The sequence below is a fragment of the Vigna angularis genome, chromosome 2 (assembly GCF_016808095.1).
Source record: "Vigna angularis cultivar LongXiaoDou No.4 chromosome 2, ASM1680809v1, whole genome shotgun sequence".
NCBI lineage: Eukaryota > Viridiplantae > Streptophyta > Magnoliopsida > Fabales > Fabaceae > Vigna > Vigna angularis.
The window spans coordinates 35,110,689-35,134,552 of record NC_068971.1 but is presented as its reverse complement, the minus strand read 5'-3'; the positions used below and the strand labels follow the sequence as shown (position 1 = coordinate 35,134,552).

Below are 23,864 nucleotides of genomic sequence, written 5' to 3'. Positions count from 1 at the left end.
TTAAAATTAATATTTTGTAGTTTGCAGATGTCACTTTGTTATTCTGTAAGTCGAGAACTACTAACACTGTGGATAACGAAAATATCCTGAAATGTTTTAAACTTGCATTGGGACTTATGATAAATTTCCATAAGAGCAAGATAGGTGGTGTGGGGGTTGGGGAAGATAAACTCCAAAAAAGCTCAAATCTCTTAAATTGTGGATTGATGAATGTCCCATTCACCTATAGGTATATATTTCAATGAAAGGTTGGGTATAAAAGAAAAAGGGTTGTGAAAAGATATATTGAAGTCTAAATATGGATCTTGGATAAGCCTGAATTGTAGAAAGATTGCTTAAAAAGAGTCTAGATTGTGGAAAGATTTAAGAAAGACTTCTGGTTTCACTAGGGACAAGATATGGTTAAAAAAGAACACCAATTGGAAAGTGGGATGAGGATATAAGATTTTTTTGGAAAGACATATGGATAAGGGATAAATCACTTAAGGAGTCGTATCCTAGGTTATATGCGAAATAAAAAAAAAATGATAGATAGGAATTGAATGTCTTGGAGAAGAGATTGGTTTGATTAGCAGAGGATAAGTCTTGTTAGGGGAAGAAATTATTTGTGAACGTCGAATGATGGGGAAGATAGAATTTTTACAGTTAAATCATCATATAAAAAATTTAAAGGTGCATGTATTGTAGAACAAAAACCATTTCTCGATTGCTTCTGGAAAGTAAAGGTTATCTCATCTACAAAGTTCTTTGCTTGAAGGGTTATCTCAAATGGGTACCTACAAAGGTTAATTTAAGACTTAGAGGAGTAATCCTCAATAATGTAAGTTATGTTATGTGTGGTGAGCAGGATGAAAGCATAAGTCACTTATATTTTGACTACAAAGTAGCTACCAAAATATGAAAACATAAAAATACAAATGTCTGACTTTTTATTTTCTGATTTATGCCTCTGTCTCATACTTTGTTTAAGATCCATCAATATTATTCACGGTCAAAATTTGTTGATAATACATAAAATCTGTCAATAAATTAAAATTACAAATTATTTATCAACAAACAAAAATCTGTTAGTAAAACTGTTGTCAACAATTTTTATGATAAAATTTTTTTATCCATAAATAATAATCGACAAAATATTCGTTAGTAAATTTGTGTATAATTATCGAAAAAAAATCCATCAATAAATTTTCAAATATCAAATATATATATATATATATATATATATATATATATATATATATATATATATATATATTCCTATGTGTGTCAATGACCTAGGCAAGATAACATGGTTATTACTTAGTTTACATCAGACATTTGCTTCAACTAAAGTTTGTTTTTCTTATATCTTATTTGTATATCCTTTTATATCTAACCACCAAACGCTCTATCAGAATATAGGCCAATTGTTATCTAAAGTTATTTCCTAACTCATTTACACAATAATTATGTGTTCGTTTGTTTTATTTCTTGATTGTAGAAATAAAAAACAAACAAGCACATATTATTATTTCTAAACATATTATAATGGTATATGATGAAAATAGCAAAGCTTGGACATTCAGTCTTCTAGCCATGAGCATCAGAATGTGGTAGTAACTGTTAGTATGGTACTAACAGTAATTTGTAAACTTTAATGACTTCAGAGAATCTATGATAAAATGTGCAAGCATGAGGCCTTCCTTAGGATGTCTCAGCTTGTGCAGCTTATTCTTCAAGTTGGCTTCTTAAATTTATTTTTGCCCTAATTATCTACATGTTGTGCAGTAACTGTTTGTAAGATAGATCAGTAGCTTCACATGTAATTTGTCACTCTAAACATAATCAGTTTCTTCACATTTCAGTAGAAATCAAGGTTACAAAAGCCTCAGATTTGACCTTTCCATATATCTTACAACATACCTTTTGATTTATATATGTGGAATACCAAAGCTCTTATGAGCTAAAACAACAGCTTAATTAACAAGGATGGATCTTACATCAGAACCTTTTCATACAGACAAACACATTTTGAAGATTGCAAGCCAGGACAAACCCAAACCATATCATGACACTTCTATCTAACTAAATATCTAATAAGAACCCTGATTTCCAAGATTAAGTTAAGGTTTTCCAGGAGATTTTGGATCATGAGCTGGATTTGGTCTTGTTCCAGGGTAGTCCACTATATCCCTCAGCATTCTGCTCTCAGCAATCTCTTCCTTCATGTCATCCTCGCTATAACTTAACCCCATAACTGGATCCACCTGCAGGTTCAAAAAAGTATCACTACTATAACACTATATCACATTCACAAAACAAAAATTGATAATTAAGAGTTATCATTTACTGCATATGTATGACATAAAGAAAAAACAATCATATGATTTGGGTTATAATCTGTTTAATTGGATTTTCTCAGCGAAATGAGAATTTGGAATCTTGCTGCTGCTATGAACTTTTCCTTTTTATTTTTTCTTAAGATAAAAACATTTCAACTAGTTCAGACAAAAACGGTTTTTGTCATGCTGTTAGGGCACAAGAGACATGTCCCCTTTGAGGTTAATATATCTTGATTTTTTTGGATTTTTGGGATATATATGTGGCAGAAATGTCTGTCAAGAGGAGAGAAAGAGAAAAAGAAAAAGAAAGAGAAAGAGAGAGAGGACCTTAGCCAGATGATCTTGCACTAAAGGATTTTTTTTCCCAATAATAGTGCTTCCTGTATAATTCACAATTTAACATGATGAATCAGATTAATAGTCCAAATTTAATGCATTAAGACAACGAATAAAGATCTGCATCAAACCCTTGAAACTTACTTGTTGCAGGAACTGCAGCAGCAAATACAACACATGAAAGAATCAGAAGAATAACAAGAAGCCTAGAGAGGGGTTTGGTCTCCATGATATCAGTATAGATATCTATAGAAAGAGGGGAATATGATGAGTAATTGAGAGAAAAGAGAAGAACAAGGCTTTGTGAGATGACCTAGGAGAAGGGCCAAGAAGGTCCTTATATGGAGGACCAAGGCTAGCACTCTTGAATAAAATATCAACCAAAGAATATAAATAACCCTTCCATTTGCATTTCAACAAAGATATGTGTACGAATACTTAAATACTTTTCTCTATTCCCTGGCTTTTGGCCACTCCAAAGAATAGCTTTAATTTCTATTGTTTTTATCAAGATAAACTAAACAGGTACTTAGCTGTTACCACCATGAAAAAAAAATCTTCATTTCTTTCCTCTTTTATTGAAAAATGAAGCATTTTTAGCAAAAGCAATGAAACATATATTAGGTTGTTGATTAACGTTTTATGATTATTTTATTCTTTACAAAATAATAATCCCAAACTTCATTTTCTTTTGTTATCCATATATAATTAGCATCATTAAGAATGATTAATGCATAACATTAATCATTCTGTTATCTATAATACACGTTCTGAAGCATAACACTCCACTTAAGAAGGTTACAACTGTTTTACTAACTACAAGTTCTTTTGCTTTGAACAATTATCAGCCAAAAGATCATTTCATATCGGACTATGTCAAAGAGTCATATTCAGTGGCACAACATTGAGTTAGCAAAAGTCAGCTATGCGCATGATACACACAAATGCTTTTCACCACCACGCATGTTTGTGAATGACACCCTAGTGTTTCTGCCATATTTACCACCTAACTGTTATTGGCAGAATAAGAGAACGTGCACATACCATCTTGAGCAAAAAATATCTATATTTTCAAACGTTATGATCCCGATAAATTAACTATATCCAAGTTCATTATTTTGAAGAACACCTACCTCAGAAAAAACAAACCCGTGAAACATAGGAAAGATTAATTAGGTAGCATCCCTCAAAGAGAATAAAAACCTGCATAATTGACTTCCCCACACTGCATAAACAATTTGGCCCAGACACCAAATCATCTTGTACTCGTTTCATTCCCACTTTGGCTAACTTTAACATGCTTATGATGGAAAAGTTGTGCAGGTATAGCGCATGGAGAGAAAAAAAAAGACAATCGAAATTTGCTGGTTCTCATAAATGTTCCACGTCTACATCAGATTCTGTCGTTACATAATAACAATAATAAATGAAGGGTTTTAGGAGAGTGTGATGGGGTTATTATAAGGTTCAATAATTGGCAATTGTCAGAGTGACACGAAGGGGTTACATGTAATAAACAAAGTGTCTTTAAGAAGTGCTGGTTCACCAAAAAAAAAGAATAGTGGTGTGTAGAATGCAAGAAGTGCAATCTATTATCCCAGGTGTGAAGTGTTCCTTTTTGAAAAGATGGATGAGTGCGTTGGTAGGTAGGTGTTAAGCACCCTTGTGGGTATCATCATCTTGGGAAAACAGCACAGACATGGATTGTTGGTCATGGAGGTATCATGCATCAGTATCTACCATGAATATATATATGTATGTGAGTCATTCCCTTCTCGTTTCAAGAATCTCATTATGCTATGTATTTACCATTCTCCACTCAAAATATCTTTATGTTATTGGGCCTACCCTCGGACTTTCCAACTGCCCAATTTCTTTTCTCTACTAGTTGTGGCATAAAGTCTGTGTTTGATTTCATTTAATTTTTGAGTTAAATATGTTTTCATCCCTCTCTATAACATAAAATTCAAATTGATCCTTTTTTTCCAAAACTTCAATTTTGCTTTTTTTCTTAACTTCATAAATGATCAGATACTTTCGCTCTCTTTCAATGAAGTTGAATTTTTTCTTATGTATCAAACAGCAATCCACTATGGCACAGTCCATATGACGTTGAATTGTAAACATGGCACTTGATTGCTATCCATCTTGTTACATTTCTGTCTAGCTTTGAATCATCGTGTGAAATATGTATAGGTATGTTGAATTGGGTAAGAGTAGCTATATGTTTAACCGTGTTGTCTGCTGTAATTTGGTGTAAAGGAAAAATATGTAGTAATCTAGTAATTTGGACTTTAAGTTAAACATGTTAGTGGATAAAATACGTGTATGTGTACTAATGATATATATACTTTGTGATTATGGGTGTCATTGGTGACGATGTGTGGTAGTTTTAAATCCTGAAAATACTGTTTAGATGTGAACTAAGGCTGAAATACCAATATGTTCAATAAATGGAGAGATTGATGGTTACATATATCATTATTTGCTTATTATTCTCTTATAAGGTTTGAATTATTGAAGGCTTAGCTCACTCATATATTTCTCGGTTTGTTTGCAAGTATATGATAAAAGAAATGTGACAAAGAATGAAGAAAATAAAAAACAAAAAAAATGATAATTGTTATTTAGAACACTTTTTAATTTGTTATATAAAAATTTATTTTTAATTTTTAGGACAAAAACATACGTTATTTTTTAATTTCAAGAATTAATTGTATTTTTAACTTTACAATTTATTTTATACAATAATAATAATAATTACTTTTGGTTTTATATTATTCTGTTTTAATATTAAACATATTTTATGTTAATCACATTAATCAAATAATTTTGAATATTAAAAAAAATTATTTCAAAATTGATTTTGAGTGGTATAAAATTAAATATGAGAAAACGAAACTTTTAAATCAATTTTGGTTGATAGAGAAGTTAGAATGGATGACTTTTCTCTGAACATGAATATGTCATCTTTAAATTGATATTGAAAAACAACCAAACAATGTATCATGATATATGCATCAAAATCGATTATGGGTGTCTCCAACGTGAAACCAATAGATACTTAATAACGTTTACACGTCCAAATTAAATGTTATGTGTAAATTTGATTTCAATGCCACTGATGAATTTAAGAATATTATGTGTGATTTATGATCCTAATATTGTGTTTGGATAGTACAATTTAAGAGAGTAGTTGATTTATTTGGAAAATTTGAAATTTTGAGGTAAAATGATCGGATGAGATATTTAAAAGGAAATTGAAATTAAGAAATTTTAAAAAGTTATTTCAAATAATTAAAATAAGAAAATTTGAAATTCACTCAAATAAAAGAAGGAAAATGAAATTTCATAAGTTGTAGAATTCCTAATTAGTAAGATGAAAAAAGTCAACGAGTCCAAAAGGTAGATTCATATCAATCTTAGCTCAAGTTAAATCATCTCAACATCTAGCTCAAGTCGACTCAGGTTGACTATAAGCTAGGGACGACTTGACTCAACTTTCAACAAAAGTCAAGTCATCTCTATCTATGGTTTGAAAATAACTTATTTCGACTTTTTGTCTAGTTAACTCAGTTTGACCTTTCGCCTAAGTTGACTTAGCTCGACCTTTGATTTGGGTCGACTAAGTTGGACCTTCGTCTTGAATAACTTGCCTCTACTTTTGGCTTAAATGTACTCAGTTTGACCTTTAGCCTGTACCTACTTGACTCGACCTTCTGCGAGTGCCAAATCATCTCAAACTTCAACCAGGGTTGACTCGTCTTGACTTAGCTTGACTTTCGGTCAATGTCAACTTGTTTCAACCTCTGACTCGGGCTAACTGGTCTTGAAATTTTGTCTAGTCGACTCAGCTCAACCTTTTGTCCTAGCTAGCTCAATTCAATCTTTCAGCTCTAGTCAACTAGGTTTAACCTTTGACCAAACCGACATGGCTCAACTTTTAAGCCTAAGTGACTTAAGACGACTTTTGATTTGAACTTACTCAACTTGACCTTCAGTATGGACCTACTCGACTCAACCTTCGACTTTTGCCGACTCGTCTACAACTTCGATATGGTTAACTCGTCTTGAACATCAATACCTAACTAAAAAAATATGTAATATGTAAATTTTTAGTGACTAAAAATAGAAATACTGAAGTTACTAAACATATTCAAACTTTAGAAAAACTATTAGCATATATTTTGATTTAATTAAACTTATATTGGAACTATACATTATCCACACATCCCAAGTATACCTAGTAAATTTTACGGGATTATTTTTTCAACAAGAAAAATATATTGAGACACCTTCTCAAAATCCACACGCACATATTTAATATAATAATAGTAATATTAGTAGTGATAAGATAGATATGTTCATTAGGTTAGTATTTTTTATGTATGAAGGACATGAAAACTTGGTAACCGCACTAATCCCAAAACCTAATCACCCAAATTTGTACAATTTAAAAACACAAATACCGAGCTACAAGAAAGAAACTTGTATAATTTTGTTAAACCATGAAATTAGTCCTTGTATTATGGTAAATTTCTTTAAATAAAAATATATGAATGATGTAAGGCAGCCATAATAATGGTTTCTTATGAAGGTTTTGATGTCACACTACCTGTCATATTGATGGCAATGCAATATATGAGGCTTTTGCTTGTTAAAAGGCTTAAAACCAGCAAGTATTAATGCTCCCCAACAGCAAGTGGGTTGGTGGGTGGGTTTCAAGTTGCCTTTCCTACCAAAAATCTTCTTAATTTAATTATCACTTTTCTGGGTTTCAATCCGAATGAGTTCTTCTTTTTGAAGCAAAAGATGTTAGCCAGTTTAGTTTCTTTGTACGATGTATTAATCTTATGATATTTGTTGTCAGTTGTTAGACATAATCATATCATGTTTAATTATTTACCCTAAAAAAACATCTCCCATTTTAAAGTAACAAAAATAATTCCCCCTTACTCATCATCACTTTCTAGTACAACTCTTTAATTAGGAAGGGACGAGGGTCCCTTTTAAATTGCTTTGTACGAACTGTTTAATCATATATCATTAGTTACAAAAACTAGTTTCAATTTTATGGCAAAGGTGCTAGTTTCACCTTTCTTTAATAGTTTTGACAGGTTTTGGGATATAATTATTTTGTTTTTCTTATTCTATATCGTGGAAATTAGTTAAGAAAAAAATGAGGTTTAACTAAATTTTAAGTACCTTTATTACTTTGGGATTTTTTTCCAATTAATTTTGTATTAAAAAATATGTTTTAAAATACTTTTCCTTTTATTTTTTGTCCAAATATTTTGTTTTTTTTTCATTTTATCATCAAAATGATCATGTATATAGTTTATCATTCACGTCTCTAATCATCTATCAATGTTCACATAGTCATTGTTTATGTCTTTCCTTATCTAATTCATTGATTAATGTTATACTAAAGGTATGATTGACAAATATATTAATTAGTATTTATAATAACAAAAATATTGTTCATATAAATTGAATTACTACTTATGGTCTCAACTCTAGAGAACTGTCTTGGCTGTTTAACTCAATTGAACTAATCACCAAGTGTTTTAATTCTTTTCATAATGTACAACACAATCATAATGTACAACACAATCAATATTATGAGATAATAAAGATTGATAACTCTAAAAAAAAAATACAAAGAAATATGAGATTTTGCTATAGTTTCTTTCTCTAAAAATTTTTAGCTTCAGACGATATATGAGCAAAGTAACAACAAGTTTGTTTTAATGTTCAAATAATCTTTCTATTATTCTTCTTGTATTTTCTTCAAGCTTTCGTTTATTTATAGTTTTTCTTTATAGATAATTGTTAGACATAGGGATTGATTTCATGTAGAGTTGATATCCTTTTTAGGTGATAAGTTAGACTCAATTCTACTTAGCAAATATATGGTACTTGTCATAGCCTTTATCAAAACATAGCATATGTCAGATAAGATGTTTTCAAGATAAACATTCTCATAATGTTCTTTATATATCTCAACGTCTTTTTCTTGAGAACATGGATTCTGACAAAGTCTTTCTGCTTTTATGAATCTACGCAAATATAAAATATTTATAAGAATTTAATTAAACTTAAAATTAATCAATAAAAATGCATAAAGAGTAATTTACTAAAAGTATGTAAGATATGTTCTTAAGTAAATACTCATACATAAGTTTCGTCTTCAAGTCACTTGAATGTGTCTACAAATGAGATTAATCCAAAGGCCTAGAATTCATTTTAACGTCATGTTGACTTCTTCATTCAACAAATTACTCTCCATGGCTTTGCTAAAAGCACAATGGTTTGAGATAGAACTCAATTTAGAATGCGTCTAGCACCAAGGCGATTCAGCTGCAATACTAAGGGCATTTCATCTTTTACACATTTTATGGAAATGCAAGAGAAAAATCATGGGAGTGCAAAAAGAAATCCCCAATTTCCCTAACTCGTAGACTTGGCCCAAATTCAATTTTTTAAATATCTTTCGCCCTTTGTACTTGTTAGGCTTACCCCAATTATATCACTTTTTATTTTTATTTTAATTGGACTAAACGTTTTACAATTGTTCTTTACTAATGTATGTCGCTACCTTTTAGAACGTGTAGAAATTTCTAACGCATTTCGAGAAAAAAAAAAAGCGAAATGTGATGAAATTATCATATTTCGGAAAATATTATGTGGAAATATTTAAAACTTTACTATATTTTGGAAAACATTTCTTGGAGAAACTTAAAAAAAAAAAATAGATATCAATTGCTTTTAAATGTTGTGTTTGTCATGTATTAATATATTTACCCCTTTTTTTATGTATAAACATTCTAATCACTTTGACAAATATTTCAAGTGAAATAATCATTGATATCGTTTGTTAGTGATGTCAATAATTGAAAATCCCTTTTTTCATAATTAAATTTTAAGTATTATTTATTTATTTAATAATTTGTTTGACTAAAACTCTTAATTTATAAAAGTATAATAATTGTAATAATTTATAAAGTTAATGATGCCAATTTGAATATAAAAGACTACCTTTGCGTGTTTTCAAATATCGAAATATTTGATTGAATCCTAATTTTGTATTTAAATGCGGGATTTTAAAAAATTAAAATGCTATGATATTTGAATTACTTTGCAATTAAATTTTCTCTTTCTTTTGGATAGAATAATTAAGATATTTTATACTTCAACTTTTGGTTAAAGTAATCAAATTTGTTTATGAGATAAAAGTTACTTTTATATATAATTTAAAAAACATATTAGTCAACTTTAAATATTAAAATAATATTTAATAATTCAATTTTAAATATGTAATATTAAATAATATTTAATAAATTTTAAAATAATAATTATTAATAAATATTTATATTAATATTGATTGATTTTATAGAAGAAACATAATACTATTTTCTAATTACTTCATTTAACAATAATAAAATCATTTAATTATAAAAATTACTATTTTAATACATAATATAAAGCAAAATTATAAGTGTAATTGACTTTTTAATCATAACACACATTTTATTATTAGAAAGGAAAAGTACACTGTACTAAGCTTTCTTAACAAAGTACACGTTGTCACTTTCCATCACTCTTTCAAAGAGCTTTCTTAGCAAAGTACACAGTTCCACTTTCCACACTTCATATCACTTTACCAGAAAGTTTCCCCAACGAAGTACATAATGCCACTTTCCATCACTCTCTCAGATAGCTTCACCGGTGAAATATACCTTCGGTACTGCTATGTTGAGTCCTAATTCCTTGTTGCTCCCCCAAAGAGCTTCATCAATGTAGTACATGGTGTCACTTCCCGTCACTCTCCCAAAGACCTTTACTGATGAAGTACACAATGTCACTTTCCATCACTCTCCCACCCACAATTGGAGTCCTAAAGGTAATCTCCTAGAGTCCCCCTCACCTTTGGTTGAGTCGCACGCTTCTCATCCACACCATCACATATGTAGACATCACATTCACAATAACACATATTCTATTTCATATTATCAAACAACCACATAACTTAAACTCACATCATTATTACATGCAATATAAAAATCACATCATATCCCCCAACCAACTTTCTAACCCGATCCATAATCATATTTTAGTTCAAAACATATTATCAAATCAATAATGCAACCACATATGATTTAACACCCTAGTTCATCACATATAATGGTCTCAAAGCAAGGCACCGACTCATACAAAAGCTACCTGATATATCTAGGTGATGATGAGTTTGATATAACTCAATCAAGGATTGATACATCTCAGCCAATGTCTGAATCTCTGTCAAAGTCTAATACAACTTGACCAAGATCTAAAACATGTCGGTCAAAGTTTGATAAAATTTGACCAAGGTCTGATAAAAAAAGTCCAAACAAGTCTGATAAATCTCGGCCAACATCTTGACCAAAGTTTGATGGGTCTCAACCAAAGTTTGAAACATCTCATACATAAATTGGTGAGCTTTGACAAAAACATTAATTCACTCCTTTAACATTGTACATATAAATTATAACAAAAGCTCTTATTGTCTTTTCACGTAATCATAATATTAGAAAGTGAGTTTATGCCTAACTCATCCCCACAAAACCGGCTTGTAGGGTGAGGTTTGCACCTCACTTATATATTATCATTTGGCCTTATCTCTAGTCGATGTGGGACTTCCAACACACCCCCTTCACGCCGAGGTATAGTGCGTGATAGTAGAAATTGGGTGGTCCGATAGCGGCCCGATTGCAGGTGGAAGAGAAGAATAGAATGCCCACTTAGAACTCGCTAGGATAGGCTCTAACCATGGCTCTGATACCATATTAGTAGTGGGTTTTTAAGCATATTAGAAAGTGAGTTTATGCCTAACTCATCCCCACAAAACCGGCTTGTAAGGTGAACTTGCACCTCACTTATATATTATCATTTGGCCTTATCTCTAGTCGATGTGGGACTTCCAACACACCCCCTTCACGCCGAGGTATAGACATCTCGTGCGTGATACCAATTGAAGTCGTATTGATAAACTAAATTAAAAATGTAATTTACTATATGTTGATTCAAAACATCTAAGAATATTTTTTATAACCATAATGTTTTGTGTTTTTGTTCAAAAACATACTAACTGGGATTTGTTTTTGGCCCACCCTAATTCCTTCAAATGGTCATTTGCTCTCAACCTACCTAATCACTCTTGCCAGCCCTTCTACTGTTATAAGAAATAAAAAAAAAAAAAGACTAAGAAAGAAATATTAGATGATTCTAAACCGCTCATAATCCATCTAATTCATTTACAACAAAAACCTAACCTTTGCATCATATATAAAATAGAAAATCTCAATTAACTAAATCATACACTTTCCGAAAATCCACCTTTACGATAATACCCTTCATTTTAACCTTTTTACTTCCTCTATGTGACTTCATTTATTACGACCACACTATCCATGATTCCCTTATACCCTTTATGAATGAAAATTGTTTTTTATGTATAATGTTATGAACTACTTTCTGGATTCTTAGATAAGAGCTTGGATACGATTTTATACATACTTCTTACTAAAGATATCGACCTATACTTTTCAAGTCCTTGTGAATTGTATATCTTTGGGATTAATTTAATAAATGATGCGTTACAACCTATAGGTCATCTCCCACATCTATGAAAGTGTACCAGGGAGAGCCGGACGCCGTACGAAGGACGTCCATGAGGCGACGGGCGCCGCCCAAAGGACGCCCATGTCACACCCACCACAGACAAATGTTCGACCGCCCAAGTCTTGGCCGCCCAAGTAGGTACGGATTGAACCTAGACTCCGCATAAACTCCTACACCAGCAAGTGCCCGGCGTCGCACGTATGGACGCCCACTAATGAGGTCGTCCGACCATCTCGGTGCCTACGCCGACCACCTGGGTAGAACCTCTGTCTTTAAGAGAAACTTTGAAGAACTCACAAGGAATTCCATCACCACGAGACAGCGCCGCACTCTCCATGCTCACAAAAACTGTTCAAGAAAATGCAAACGTCTGGTATCATGAAGTGCCGGGCGACCGCATAGAGGATCGCCCGCCCAACAAAGTGCCGGGCGACCGCATAGAGGATCAGCCGCCCAACGAAGTGCTGGGCGATCGCGTAGAGGATCATCCGCCCAACGAAGTGCCGGGCGACCGCATAGAGGATCGCCCGCCCAACAAAGTGCCGGGCGACCGCATAGAGGATCAGCCGCCCAACGAAGTGCCGGGCGATCGCGTAGAGGATCATCCGCCCAACGAAGTGCCGGGCGACCGCATAGAGGATCATCCGCCCAACGAAGTGCCGGGCGATCGCATAGAGGATCGTCCGCCCAATTTAACGCACGAGTCGTCCATAGGAAAGACGAACGCCCGTATCACTTGGGCGGGCGCCCATATCACACTGACCGGCCAAATCACTAATCATTGTGGTCCAAGTAAATTGACCTGGTTTAGAGGTAAGTAGAAATTAGGAGCTATTGGGCTGATTGGGCCGTGATTAACTTTTCACTAATCCCAAGCCCATAGCGAAAACTATAAATACAGGTTCACGGTGAGTGGTAGATAGGTTAGATTGAATGCACATTTACTGCTATCCCTTGAGAAAAGCCATTGCTCTGAAACTGACTTTGGCATCGGAGAATCTTTTGTAGGTCTCCACCCCTCAGGATCAAGAGGAAAGTCAAAGCTTGGGAAGAAGATCCGCCGCTGAGATCTGATCGCAGGAGAACTGGAAGGTTTAGAACCGCACAACCCTACACATCCGAAACATTTGGCGCCCACCGTGGGGCCGTGTGATTTTAAAAACCCAATGGTGACCACGAGAAATATGAGCACAGACGACCCCATTGAGATGATCCGAGCCCTGCAGCAAAAAATGGATGAAATGCAGCAGCATCATGAGAGCGAACTGGCGGCCGTTAAGGCCGATTGTGAAGCCCGGATAGCCCGGGAGGTTGGGAAGACAAACGGCAGGGAGGAGCGAGCGAAGAGTAAGGAAGCGGCGACGGCGGGAGAACACACACTCCGGGATACCGAGCATGATAGCACCTGGAGGCCTACCGGGTCCGAAGCTGAAGGAAGCAAGGCGAAATCGGTGCGTGCGGAGAGCGCCGCCGAGGACGGGCGGATGGTAGTCAAGTCGGAGCCGTCATCCGCCTTGTTGCTTCCATTCACCCAGAGCATAATGAATGTCCAAATCTCGGAGCAATTTGTGGCTCCGCAGTTCAAAACTTATAACGGGACAACGGATCCTGCGTCCCATATCCAGACTTTCTCGAACGCAATGGCGTTCCGAACGGGCAATGAAGCCATTTGGTGTCGGGCGTTCTCGCTCTCATTAGAGGACGAAGCATTGGAATGGTTTAATACCCTCCCCCCTAATTCAATAGAAAACTTTACCGGGTTAAAGCAACTATTTATTAAACAATTCGCGGCCAGTAGTACCCAGGACTTGACCGTATTCGAATTAATGACCCTCAAGCAGGGGAAGGATGAAACGCTGCGGACGTTTATGGACAGGTATCAGAAGACCGTTCGACGCGTTAAGAGCCTGACGCCAGAGCTCGCCCTTCACTATATCCTGCCGGCTCTGAAGCCAGGACCGTTTAAGGATAGCGTCTGCAGGCGAGCGCCCAAAACAATGGAGGAGTTAAGGGAACGGGCGGCGGACGAGATAAGGGTGGAAGAGATGAAACTCTCCTACAGAAAAGAGAATCAAGAAGCCAGAGAACAAAGGACGGACGGTAATAAGCCCGGCTCTTCGACGGGAAAAACGTCCGGTCCTAGGCCCCAGGAGTAGAGAAAGGGGCCCCGTTTCCCACAGTATACACCTCTAAATGCCTCGAGGGAGAAAATTCTCCGAGAGGCTTTGAGTGCGGAATTGATACCGGAGCGGGAAGCGAACCCGACTCCGAAGAATGCTGATTGGAGCAAACACTGTGCGTACCATAAAAATATGGGTCATACCACCGAGGATTGCTGGACCCTCCGGGATAAGATAGAAGAGCTCATCCGGGCGGGAAAACTTAAAAAATACGTCCGCAATGAGCACCCACCACAATCAACCGGTCGGCCTACTCAGAGGCCGGCCTATCGAAAAGATAAGCCGAGCACGAGGGCGGAGCGACCCTGCTCAGAGAGGCGACCAAGCCGAAGCCGAAGCCGCAGCAGGGAACGCCCCTTGAGAGGGCATATCAATACCATTTCTGGAGGATTCGTGGGGGGAGGGTCATCCTCCTCCGCTCGTAAACGCCATGTCCGAGCCCTCCAGTCCGTGCATTTAGTGGACAAGCCTCGCCGCTCCATGCCGCCCATCACCTTTTCGGATGAAGACTTCCACGCCCCTGATCCTGACCAGGATGACCCACTGGTCATCACTGCAGAGATAGCGCGGTATGGAATCAGCAAAGTTCTGGTTGACCAGGGGAGTTCGGTCAACATCCTCTACTGGAAGACCTTCTTGCAGATGGATATCTCCGAGGACCTCATCGTTCCTTATGATGGGCAGATAGTAGGCTTTGCAGGAGAAAGGGTGGATACGAGGGGGTACGTGGAGTTAAGAACAAGGTTAGGAACCGGACGCTCTAGCGAAGAGAAGAGGGTCCGGTACCTGCTGATAGAGGCCAACACGTCGTACAACGTGCTGCTCGGAAGACCGTGCCTAAACGCGTTTGGGGCAATTGTCTCTACCCCTCACCTCACAATGAAGTATCCCTCCGAAAAGGGAGCAATTTGCACGGTTCGGGCGGACCAGAAGACGGCCCGGGAATGCTACGCGACGGGGTTGAAACTGCACGCTCGGCCTGTGAAAAGAAGGGCGGCCGGCTCCGAGGTTGCCATGGCAGACCTCGACCCGAGGACGAATACCGAGGACCGGCTGGAGCCCATTGGAGAAACCCAACCCATCCTGATAGGAAGGGAACCCGCTCAGACCACCCTCATCGCCAGGGAGCTGAACCCTGAAGTGGAAAAGGAGCTAAGGGCACTACTATGGAAGAACCGGGATCTATTTGCGTGGACGGCAGCGGATATGCCGGGCATCCATCCTGCGGTGATGTGCCACAAGCTCTCCCTTTTCCAGAACGCCCGCCCAGTCGCACAGAAAAAGAGAAGAATGGGCGAGGAAAAACGGCAAGCTGTCGAGGAGGAAGTAGGAAAGCTGAAGAAAGCTGGTTTTGTTCGGGAAGTCACGTACACCATGTGGCTGGCTAACGTGGTCATGGTAAAAAAGGCCAATGGAAAGTGGCGCATGTGCACAGACTACACGGACCTGAACAAAGCCTGCCCGAAAGATTCGCACCCCCTACCCAGTATAGACACCCTGGTGGACGGCGCTTCTGGGCATCGGGTCCTAAGCTTTCTAGATGCATATTCCGGGTACAACCAGATACCCATGTACGGGCCGGACGTCGAGAAGACGGCGTTCATAACGGAGAAGTCCAACTTCTGTTACGAAGTCATGCCGTTCGGTCTGAAGAATGCCGGGGCGACGTATCAGCGCCTGATGGACAGGATTTTCCGAGACCAGATAGGCCGGTGCATGGACGTCTACGTCGACGACATGGTCGTCCGGTCCGCGGAAGGAGAGGGACACATCAGAGACCTTGAGGAGGTGTTTCGACAAGTAAGGAAGTTCGGCATGCGCCTAAACCCCGCCAAATGTACATTTGGGGTAGCTGCCGGAAAGTTCTTGGGCTTCATGTTAACATCCCGGGGAATCGAGGCCAACCCGGACAAGTGCGAAGCGATATTACAGATGCCAAGTCCGACAACCCTGAAAGAGATCCAAAGACTGGTCAGACGCCTCACTGCTTTGTCCCGCTTTATCCCCAACCTGGCGGATAGACTGAGGCCGGTCCTCCGGAAATTGAAAAAAGGGGCCGGCCCGACCTGGGACGACGAGTGCGAACAAGCGTTTCAGGACGTAAAAACAATCCTTGTCAACCCGCCGGTCATGAATCGCCCAGTCCCAGGAGGAGATCTGCACATCTTCCTGGGAGTGTCAGAGACGGCCATTAGTGCCGTATTAATGCAAGAACGGCCTCAGCCGAGGTTAATTTATTTTGTGAGTCGCACGCTCCTCGACGCCGAAACCCGATACCAATGGGTAGAAAAGGTGGCCTTAGCTTTGCTGCACGCCTCCCGAAGGCTCCGGCCTTACTTCCAAAGCCATCAGGTGATAGTCAGGACCGATTTCCCCATCTCCAAGATCCTAAGGAAGCCGGACTTGGCCGGACGGATGGTCGCCTGGGCGGTTGAGCTTTCAGAGTTCGGTTTGCGGTATGAGCCGAGAGGATCGGTCAAGGGCCAACACTTAGCAGATTTCGCGGCCGAGTTACCCCCGTCCGGCCAGGACGAGTGGAGTTTGTATGTGGACGGAGCGTCCGGTCGATCGGTCAGCGGGGCCGGCATCGTACTCGAGGGCCCCAACGGATTCCTACTGGAGCATTCATTGATCTTCAAATTCAAGGTATCCAACAATCAGGCCGAGTATGAGGCCTTAGTGGCCGGCCTCGAGCTGGCGAAAGACATGGGAGCCAGAAGAATCACCTGCCGGACGGACTCAGAGCTGGTGGTGGGTCAGATGAATGGCAACTTCCAAGTTCGAGAGGAGCGTCTATTAAGATACTTCCAGCGAGCAACGGACCTCGCAAGAGCATTTGATAAGTTGGACATACAGCACATTCCCAGGGAACAAAACACACGGGCGGACGTACTGTCCAAGCTTAGTTCGGGAAAGGAGAAGGGGCAATTAACCACTATCGTGCGGCAAGTTCTACTCCAGCCTTCAGTTGAATGTTCGGCGGTGTCTGACGGAGGAAAAGATTGGAGAGCAGAAATCCGAGAAATCATGACCCGCCAGGATGAAGGGCGGACGGTAGGACCAAGGGAGGCTAAGAAGGTCGCCCGATATCTTGAGGTGGGTGACGACCTGTATCGCAGAGGATTCTCCTCCCCTCTCCTTAAATGCTTGGGAGAGGCAGAGGCACTTTACGTTATGGACGAACTCCATAATGGCATTTGCGGTCTTCACACCGGATGGCGAGCGTTAAAAGCCCGGATACTGAGAGCCGGATACTACTGGCCTACTGTGGAAGCCGACACAAAAACGTTCGTCCAAAAATGCGTTCGCTGCCAAGAGCATTCCAACAGCTCCCACCTACCTCCACACGCTCTCCACTCAATGACATCCCCGTGGCCGTTCGCCCAATGGGGTATGGATATCGTTGGACCATTCCCATTAGGACAGGCGCAGAATAAATTCCTCCTGGTGGCGGTGGATTACTTCACGAAATGGGTAGAAGCCGAGCCCCTGGCAACCATTACAGCCGCCCAAGTCCAGAAGTTTTGCTGGAAATTGGTATGTCGTTTCGGCCTCCCACGGTCGATCATCACAGATAACGGCCGACAGTTCATTGACAAGAAACTGGCCGAATTCTTCAAAGGGCTGGGGATTAGGCACGTCACCAGCTCGGTCGAGCACCCCCAGACGAATGGGCAAGCGGAAGCAATGAATAAGACCATAGTCTCGGAGCTTAAACGGCGCCTAGGAGAAAAGAAGGGAGCGTGGGTGGACGAGTTACCCGAGGTCCTATGGGCATACAGATGCACGCCCCATGGAACCACTGGTGAAACCCCTTTCAACTTAACCTATGGCACTGACGCTATGTTACCAGTCGAACTGGGGGAGCCATCCCTTAGGCGTCAAGTCGATGACCTGAACCTCAACGACCAAGAGCTGAGGATCGAGTTGGACTCTCTAGATGAACGACGAGACCGGGCCGCATTGAGGGCCGAAGCCTACAAGCGCATGGTTGAAAGAAAGTATAACTCCAAGGTCCGGCCAAGAAGCTTCCAGGAGGGGGATCTAGTATGGAGAAAAGCAGGGGACGCCCGCCGAAACCCAGCCCACGGGAAGTTTGCAGCCAAGTGGGAAGGGCCGTTCCGCGTAGTGGAGACCCTGGGAAACGGGGCTTACAGGCTACAACGCATGAACGGACATCCGATCCCCAACACCTGGAACGCCACACACTTAAAGTTTTACTTCAGTTAATGAATCGATGTATTACACCCCCATGATTAATGAATCAAGATGTCCATTTTTCTCCTATGAGACTAACTCCATTTTGTAGATTTCTAAAAGAGTGTTCCAAAGAGAACAACTCTCAGCTTGGCCGGGCATCAAAGCGAAGGGCCGCCCATCCCAGTAAGACCAAGCTGGTGAAAAAGAGTGTTCCAAAGAGAACAACTCTCAGCTTGGCCGGGCATCAAAGCGAAGGGCCGTCCATCCCAGTAAGACCAAGCTGGTGAAAAAGAGTGTTCCAAAGAGAACAACTCTCAGCTTGGCCGGGCATCAAAGCGAAGGGCCGCCCATCCCAGTAAGACCAAGCTGGTGAAAAAGAGTGTTCCAAAGAGAACAACTCTCAGCTTGGCCGGGCATCAAAGCGAAGGGCCGCCCATCCCAGTAAGACCAAGCTGGTGAAAAAGAGTGTTCCAAAGAGAACAACTCTCAGCTTGGCCGGGCATCAAAGCGAAGGGCCGCCCATCCCAGTAAGACCAAGCTGGTGAAAAAGAGTGTTCCAAAGAGAACAACTCTCAGCTTGGCCGGGCATCAAAGCGAAGGGCCGCCCATCCCAGTAAGACCAAGCTGGTAAAAAAGAGTGTTCCAAAGAGAACGACTCTCCACTTGGCCGGGCAATAAAGCGAAGGACCGTCCGCCCGGGAAAAGCAAGAGCAATCCCCACCCCGGCCGGCCCATTATTAAAACTTGACAAGAGTAAAGCCGCATAAAAAGACATGCAAAATTAGAAAGATAACTGTGTATTAATCATTTGCGCAAAAAGACGCCAAGATTTACAAAAAGACCGCCCGGCCAACATCTGGACAACCCCAGACGTTGGACGGACCGTCGAAAGATACACGTCCAAAAAATTCAAAGAGAAATCCTAATTCTTGCCCCCGCCGGCGGCCTCCGCAGTCGGCTCGTTCTCCTCGGCGGCATTCAAATCCACAAGGACGCCGTTGAAAACGTCCTTCTCTATATCCACGCCAAGAGCAAAGGGATCCTGGACGCCCGCCAGAAGAGTCACTTGACGAAGGGCTTTGTTGAAGCCCTCCTCATGTTCAAACAAGATGGTGGACTCCAACTCGGCAATTTGCTCCTTGGCCTTAGCCACTTCAAGAGTGAGCTCCTCATTAGCCTTGGCCCGGCACGATTCGGCCTCCTTTACGCGGGTTACCTCCGCCTCCAGCAGATCGATTTTCTGGCGATTCTCTTCCGCCAAGCGCTCCTGCTCGATCCGGGCGGCTGCCAACCCTTCGGCGGACTCCCTTTTGGCTTTCTCTAGGTCGGCCTCCAGCTGCTCGATCCTCTTATCATATTCATCTTGGTTGAGGACCATCTCTTCCAAAGTCACCTGAAGGGAGGCTGCGTTTTTCTTCTCCCTGTCGAGCTCGGCCCGGACCTCCGCCACTCCAGGGCGGTCAGCAAAGTTCCTCAGATACCAGGCCAGAGCGAACGTCCGGGTAGACATCTCTAGCATGGCGTTGGTTAGCTCCAGCTCGGAGAGGGGTTCAATGAGCGCCCGTTGAGAAGAGCTCATGTGGAATTTTGCCCGGTCGCTCATGCTGAAATCCGGGCTGAAAACGCCGCCAGGTAGGGGGACGGCCAATACCCTCTCCCGATCCTTCTCTTTGCCCTTGTCCTTCCGGGCCTTCTTTGAAGCTGACCGAGACGAAGAACCCTCTTTGTCTTTGCGTCCCTCAGCAGTAGGATCTTTTCTCTTTCGAGTAGGATCCGCGGAAGTCATGGCCGCCCCAGAGGTTGGACCTACCTGAACGGCCGCCAATTTAGGTGGGAGGCTAGAACCCGAAACCTTCACGCCTGAACCCCCGGCCTTATCAGTGGGGGGGACCCGTCCAGTCGAAGCGCCGGCAGGAGGCGGGCGCGGCACTTTTGGAACACTGGTTGGCCGAGCGGTCGACGAGCTGGCCCCGGATTTCTTTCTGATGGTGAGGAAGTTGGATTTGCGGGGGCCTGGAGTCGTCATTAGTTCTGCAAAAAACAAAGAAATTCAGAAAAATTAACGTCAGTATGCGAAAAACGAGCACACCTAATGTGACAAGACCATACCGAACGCCTTTGGTCCACAATCCTCAAGACTAAGGCATTCAACTAAGTGACAGGCGGAGATCCGGCGGGGGAGGGTGTTAATGGTACGCACGGCCTCTAGGTCGCGTGCTGTCAAATCCCCGATAGAAGTCGCCCTTATGCGCCGAGGGTCCCTCGTCCAATAGAAGGGGAACAACGGCCTCCCTTCACCATCGGAAAATTCGTGGAGGCCGGCTTTGTCAACGATTATTTTAAAATAATGTTGCTTAAAATTTTTGAAGGAGTCGGAGAAGGGGCGGAAAAGGGTCCTGTCCCGCACCGACCTAAACGATACCCAACCGCCAGAAGGAGAAGGGCGGACTGCGAAATAATAAAAGAAGACCGGGATGGTGGGAGTGACACCCACTGCCGAACACATCGCCATGAACGCCTGCACAGCCGCCCATGAATTGGGATGCAGCTGCGTGGGAGCCACATTAACTTCTCGAAGAACGGCCGTTTGAAATTCAGTAAAGGGCACCCGGATAAAAAGATGGGTGAAGAAGGTCACGTACATGAAGAAGAAATCATATGGACTAGACCGCCCATCATGAAAGACCCTTTCGTTTAATAAAGTCACCCCGGCACGAATTAACTTCGAATCCTCCACATCCCGGACGATATGGGTATGGCAGACTCTCCATTCTAACTCCTTGCGATAAGCATAGCAGGAAGCATACCGGCTGGGAACGACGGGTGCCAACTCAGATACCACCGTCCCTTGACCATCCGGCTCGAAGGGCGACCCGACTACGCGAATACCGCCTTTAAGCAGGAACAGTGCCACGCCGTGGAAGATACGGTCGTTGGTCAAGACCGGTGACTCAGGGCCCCCCCCCCGGAAGACCCAACCGCCTCCTCCAAAAAATAAGAAGAAACCGAGCTAGGAGAATCGCCGCTGTCGCCCCGCGCAGACCCCTCCCGGACTCCGCCCGACGACCCAGAACCTGACTCGATGGACACAGATGCCATTTATTACCTGAGGGAAAAAGAATCTGGAACTCTTGAGTAATGAAGATAAGTGAAAAATGACCTCATCTAATCTGCTATTTATAGGAAAAGGTTAGTAACCGTTGGGTGTATCCTGGCCGTCTAGATTTAGCACGACCAACGCTCCGGATTTGGCGACGCTTCACCTTCCGTCAATAAGAGCGCGCCACGTGTTTTCCCGCCTAAATTCCAAATTCGAAAAGCCCACTGGATAAAGCCCAATTGCGGGTTCCTGACCCAAAGCGCGCCGTATCCAAAATCCTACGTTCACTACGTGCACTAGGACTTGGGGGGCTTGTGTACCAGGGAGAGCCGGACGCCGTACGAAGGACGCCCATGAGGCGACGGGCGCCGCCTGATAACGGTAAATTTTACCATTATCTTTGAACCAATTTTCGCACCAAATCTACCCTTTTGAAGCTTGAAACATGTTTAATCCTCTCTTTTTATCTAAGTTTGTGAATATGTCTAGCTTAAGCTTTATATTTAAGTCTCCATAGTCATGGAGAACTTGAGCTTACAATGGAGAAAAATGGAAGAATGGGGATCCAAGGAGGAAGGATGGAGAGTTTCCACTGCCCAAAACCAGCTCCCTTAGGTCCGAAAATGGTGTTCCAAGCTTCAGCCGCCAAGAAGATACCCAACTTCAGGTTCAGAATGCTTTAAATAGAACTAGGGTTCCAGGTCAGCAGAGGTCGCGCTCGGGCGCCCCATTTCTCGCGCCCGGGCGTAAAACTCTCTGGAAAGTGATTCAAATCCCACGAAAGGTCGCGCCCGGGCGCCCCATTTCTCGCGCCCGGGCGTGAAACTCTCTGGAAATTGATTCAATGGCTTGTGTAAAAGTCGCGCCCGGGCGCCCCATTTCTCACGCCCGGGCGTGAAACTCTCTGGACTTGGACGAAGCGTCCCATGCACGAGGACGAGCGTCCACTTCTCCTGGGCGAGCGTCCACTCGCTAGCCGAGCGTCTTCTTTTCTCCCTCTGGACGAGCGTCCTATCTGCTGGCTGGGACGAGCGTCCTGCCTGGACGAGCGTCCGCTCGTGCGTCCACTCTTGGACGAGCGTCCACTTATTCTGGCGAGCGTTCGTGTGGGCGAGCGTCCTCTGAGAGTCTGGACGAGCGTCTGGACGAGCGTCCTCTGAGAGTCTGGACGAGCGTCTGGACGAGCGTCCTCAGTGCTGGACGAGCGTCCTCAGTGCTGGACGAGCGTTCGTGTGGGCGAGCGTCCTCAGTGCTGGACGAGCGTCCTCAGTTGTCAACTCGCGCCTGGGCGCCCCTCTGTCGCGCCCGGGCGCGTTATGCCTTCGTTACTTCTTTAGTCTCCTGCTTTTGAATCTTTTCCTTGGTTCCCAAGTACTTCTCCAATACACACAATTTGCCTACAAATTTGAGGAATTAATGATGAAAACTTAAATATAAAGCTTAAGCTAGACATATTCACAAACTTAGATAAAAAGAGAGGATTAAACATGTTTCAAGCTTCAAAAGGGTAGATTTGGTGCGAAAATTGGTTCAAAGATAATGGTAAAATTTACCGTTATCACAACCCCAAACTTGAAATCTTGCTTGTCCTCAAGCAGAAAAAGGAATGAAATGGCTTGAACAAACAACTCAAATTTAATGTTTCAACACTCCAGAAGAGTAAAATTCAATCTTGCTTGCTCATCATGTTGACTTGATTTTTTTGTCACAAGAAGTGAAGCTTTCACTGATGGTACTCACAAAATTACATAAGAAAACTGCTATGTTCTATGAGGGACCAACACACATGGCAATAGTATTTTCTTAACTAACATGAAACCCTTCCTCTGAAAAGAAACTGTTTCACTCACTTTCACAGGTGTATGGGGATGTGTGTCTCTCACTCAAACATCACAATATCACACAATTGAACTTTGCCTTTCATTTCCCTTACAATGAACACACTTACCTATAAATTTGAAGTACAAGAACATTCAAGGCTATACAAGAGTTAGGTTAAGAAGGAGCTTTGGTTTTTCTAGGCAAAACTAATACTAAGAGAGCATTCATTTTAGCACAAGATAACAA

General features: G+C 41.5%; 3 protein-coding genes across 3 annotated transcripts; 2 read left to right on the top strand and 1 right to left on the bottom strand.

Moving 5' to 3' along the window:
- Positions 1 to 1,856: 1,856 nt before the first annotated feature.
- Positions 1,857 to 3,034, bottom strand: LOC108328793 (uncharacterized). Its single transcript, XM_017562685.2, has 3 exons — positions 2,802 to 3,034; positions 2,649 to 2,701; positions 1,857 to 2,246 (listed from the first exon to the last, which is right to left on the bottom strand). Exons 1-3 carry the CDS (start codon positions 2,884 to 2,886, stop codon positions 2,103 to 2,105), a joined length of 282 nt encoding a protein of 93 aa, XP_017418174.1. The 5' UTR covers positions 2,887 to 3,034; the 3' UTR covers positions 1,857 to 2,102.
- A 10,467-nt stretch (positions 3,035 to 13,501) lies between these two features.
- Positions 13,502 to 14,473, top strand: LOC108327525 (uncharacterized). Its single transcript, XM_017561219.1, has one exon. It carries the CDS (start codon positions 13,502 to 13,504, stop codon positions 14,471 to 14,473), a length of 972 nt encoding a protein of 323 aa, XP_017416708.1.
- A 1,230-nt stretch (positions 14,474 to 15,703) lies between these two features.
- On the top strand, positions 15,704 to 18,727 carry LOC128195342 (uncharacterized). Its single transcript, XM_052872606.1, has one exon. It carries the CDS (start codon positions 15,704 to 15,706, stop codon positions 18,725 to 18,727), a length of 3,024 nt encoding a protein of 1,007 aa, XP_052728566.1.
- Positions 18,728 to 23,864: the final 5,137 nt, after the last annotated feature.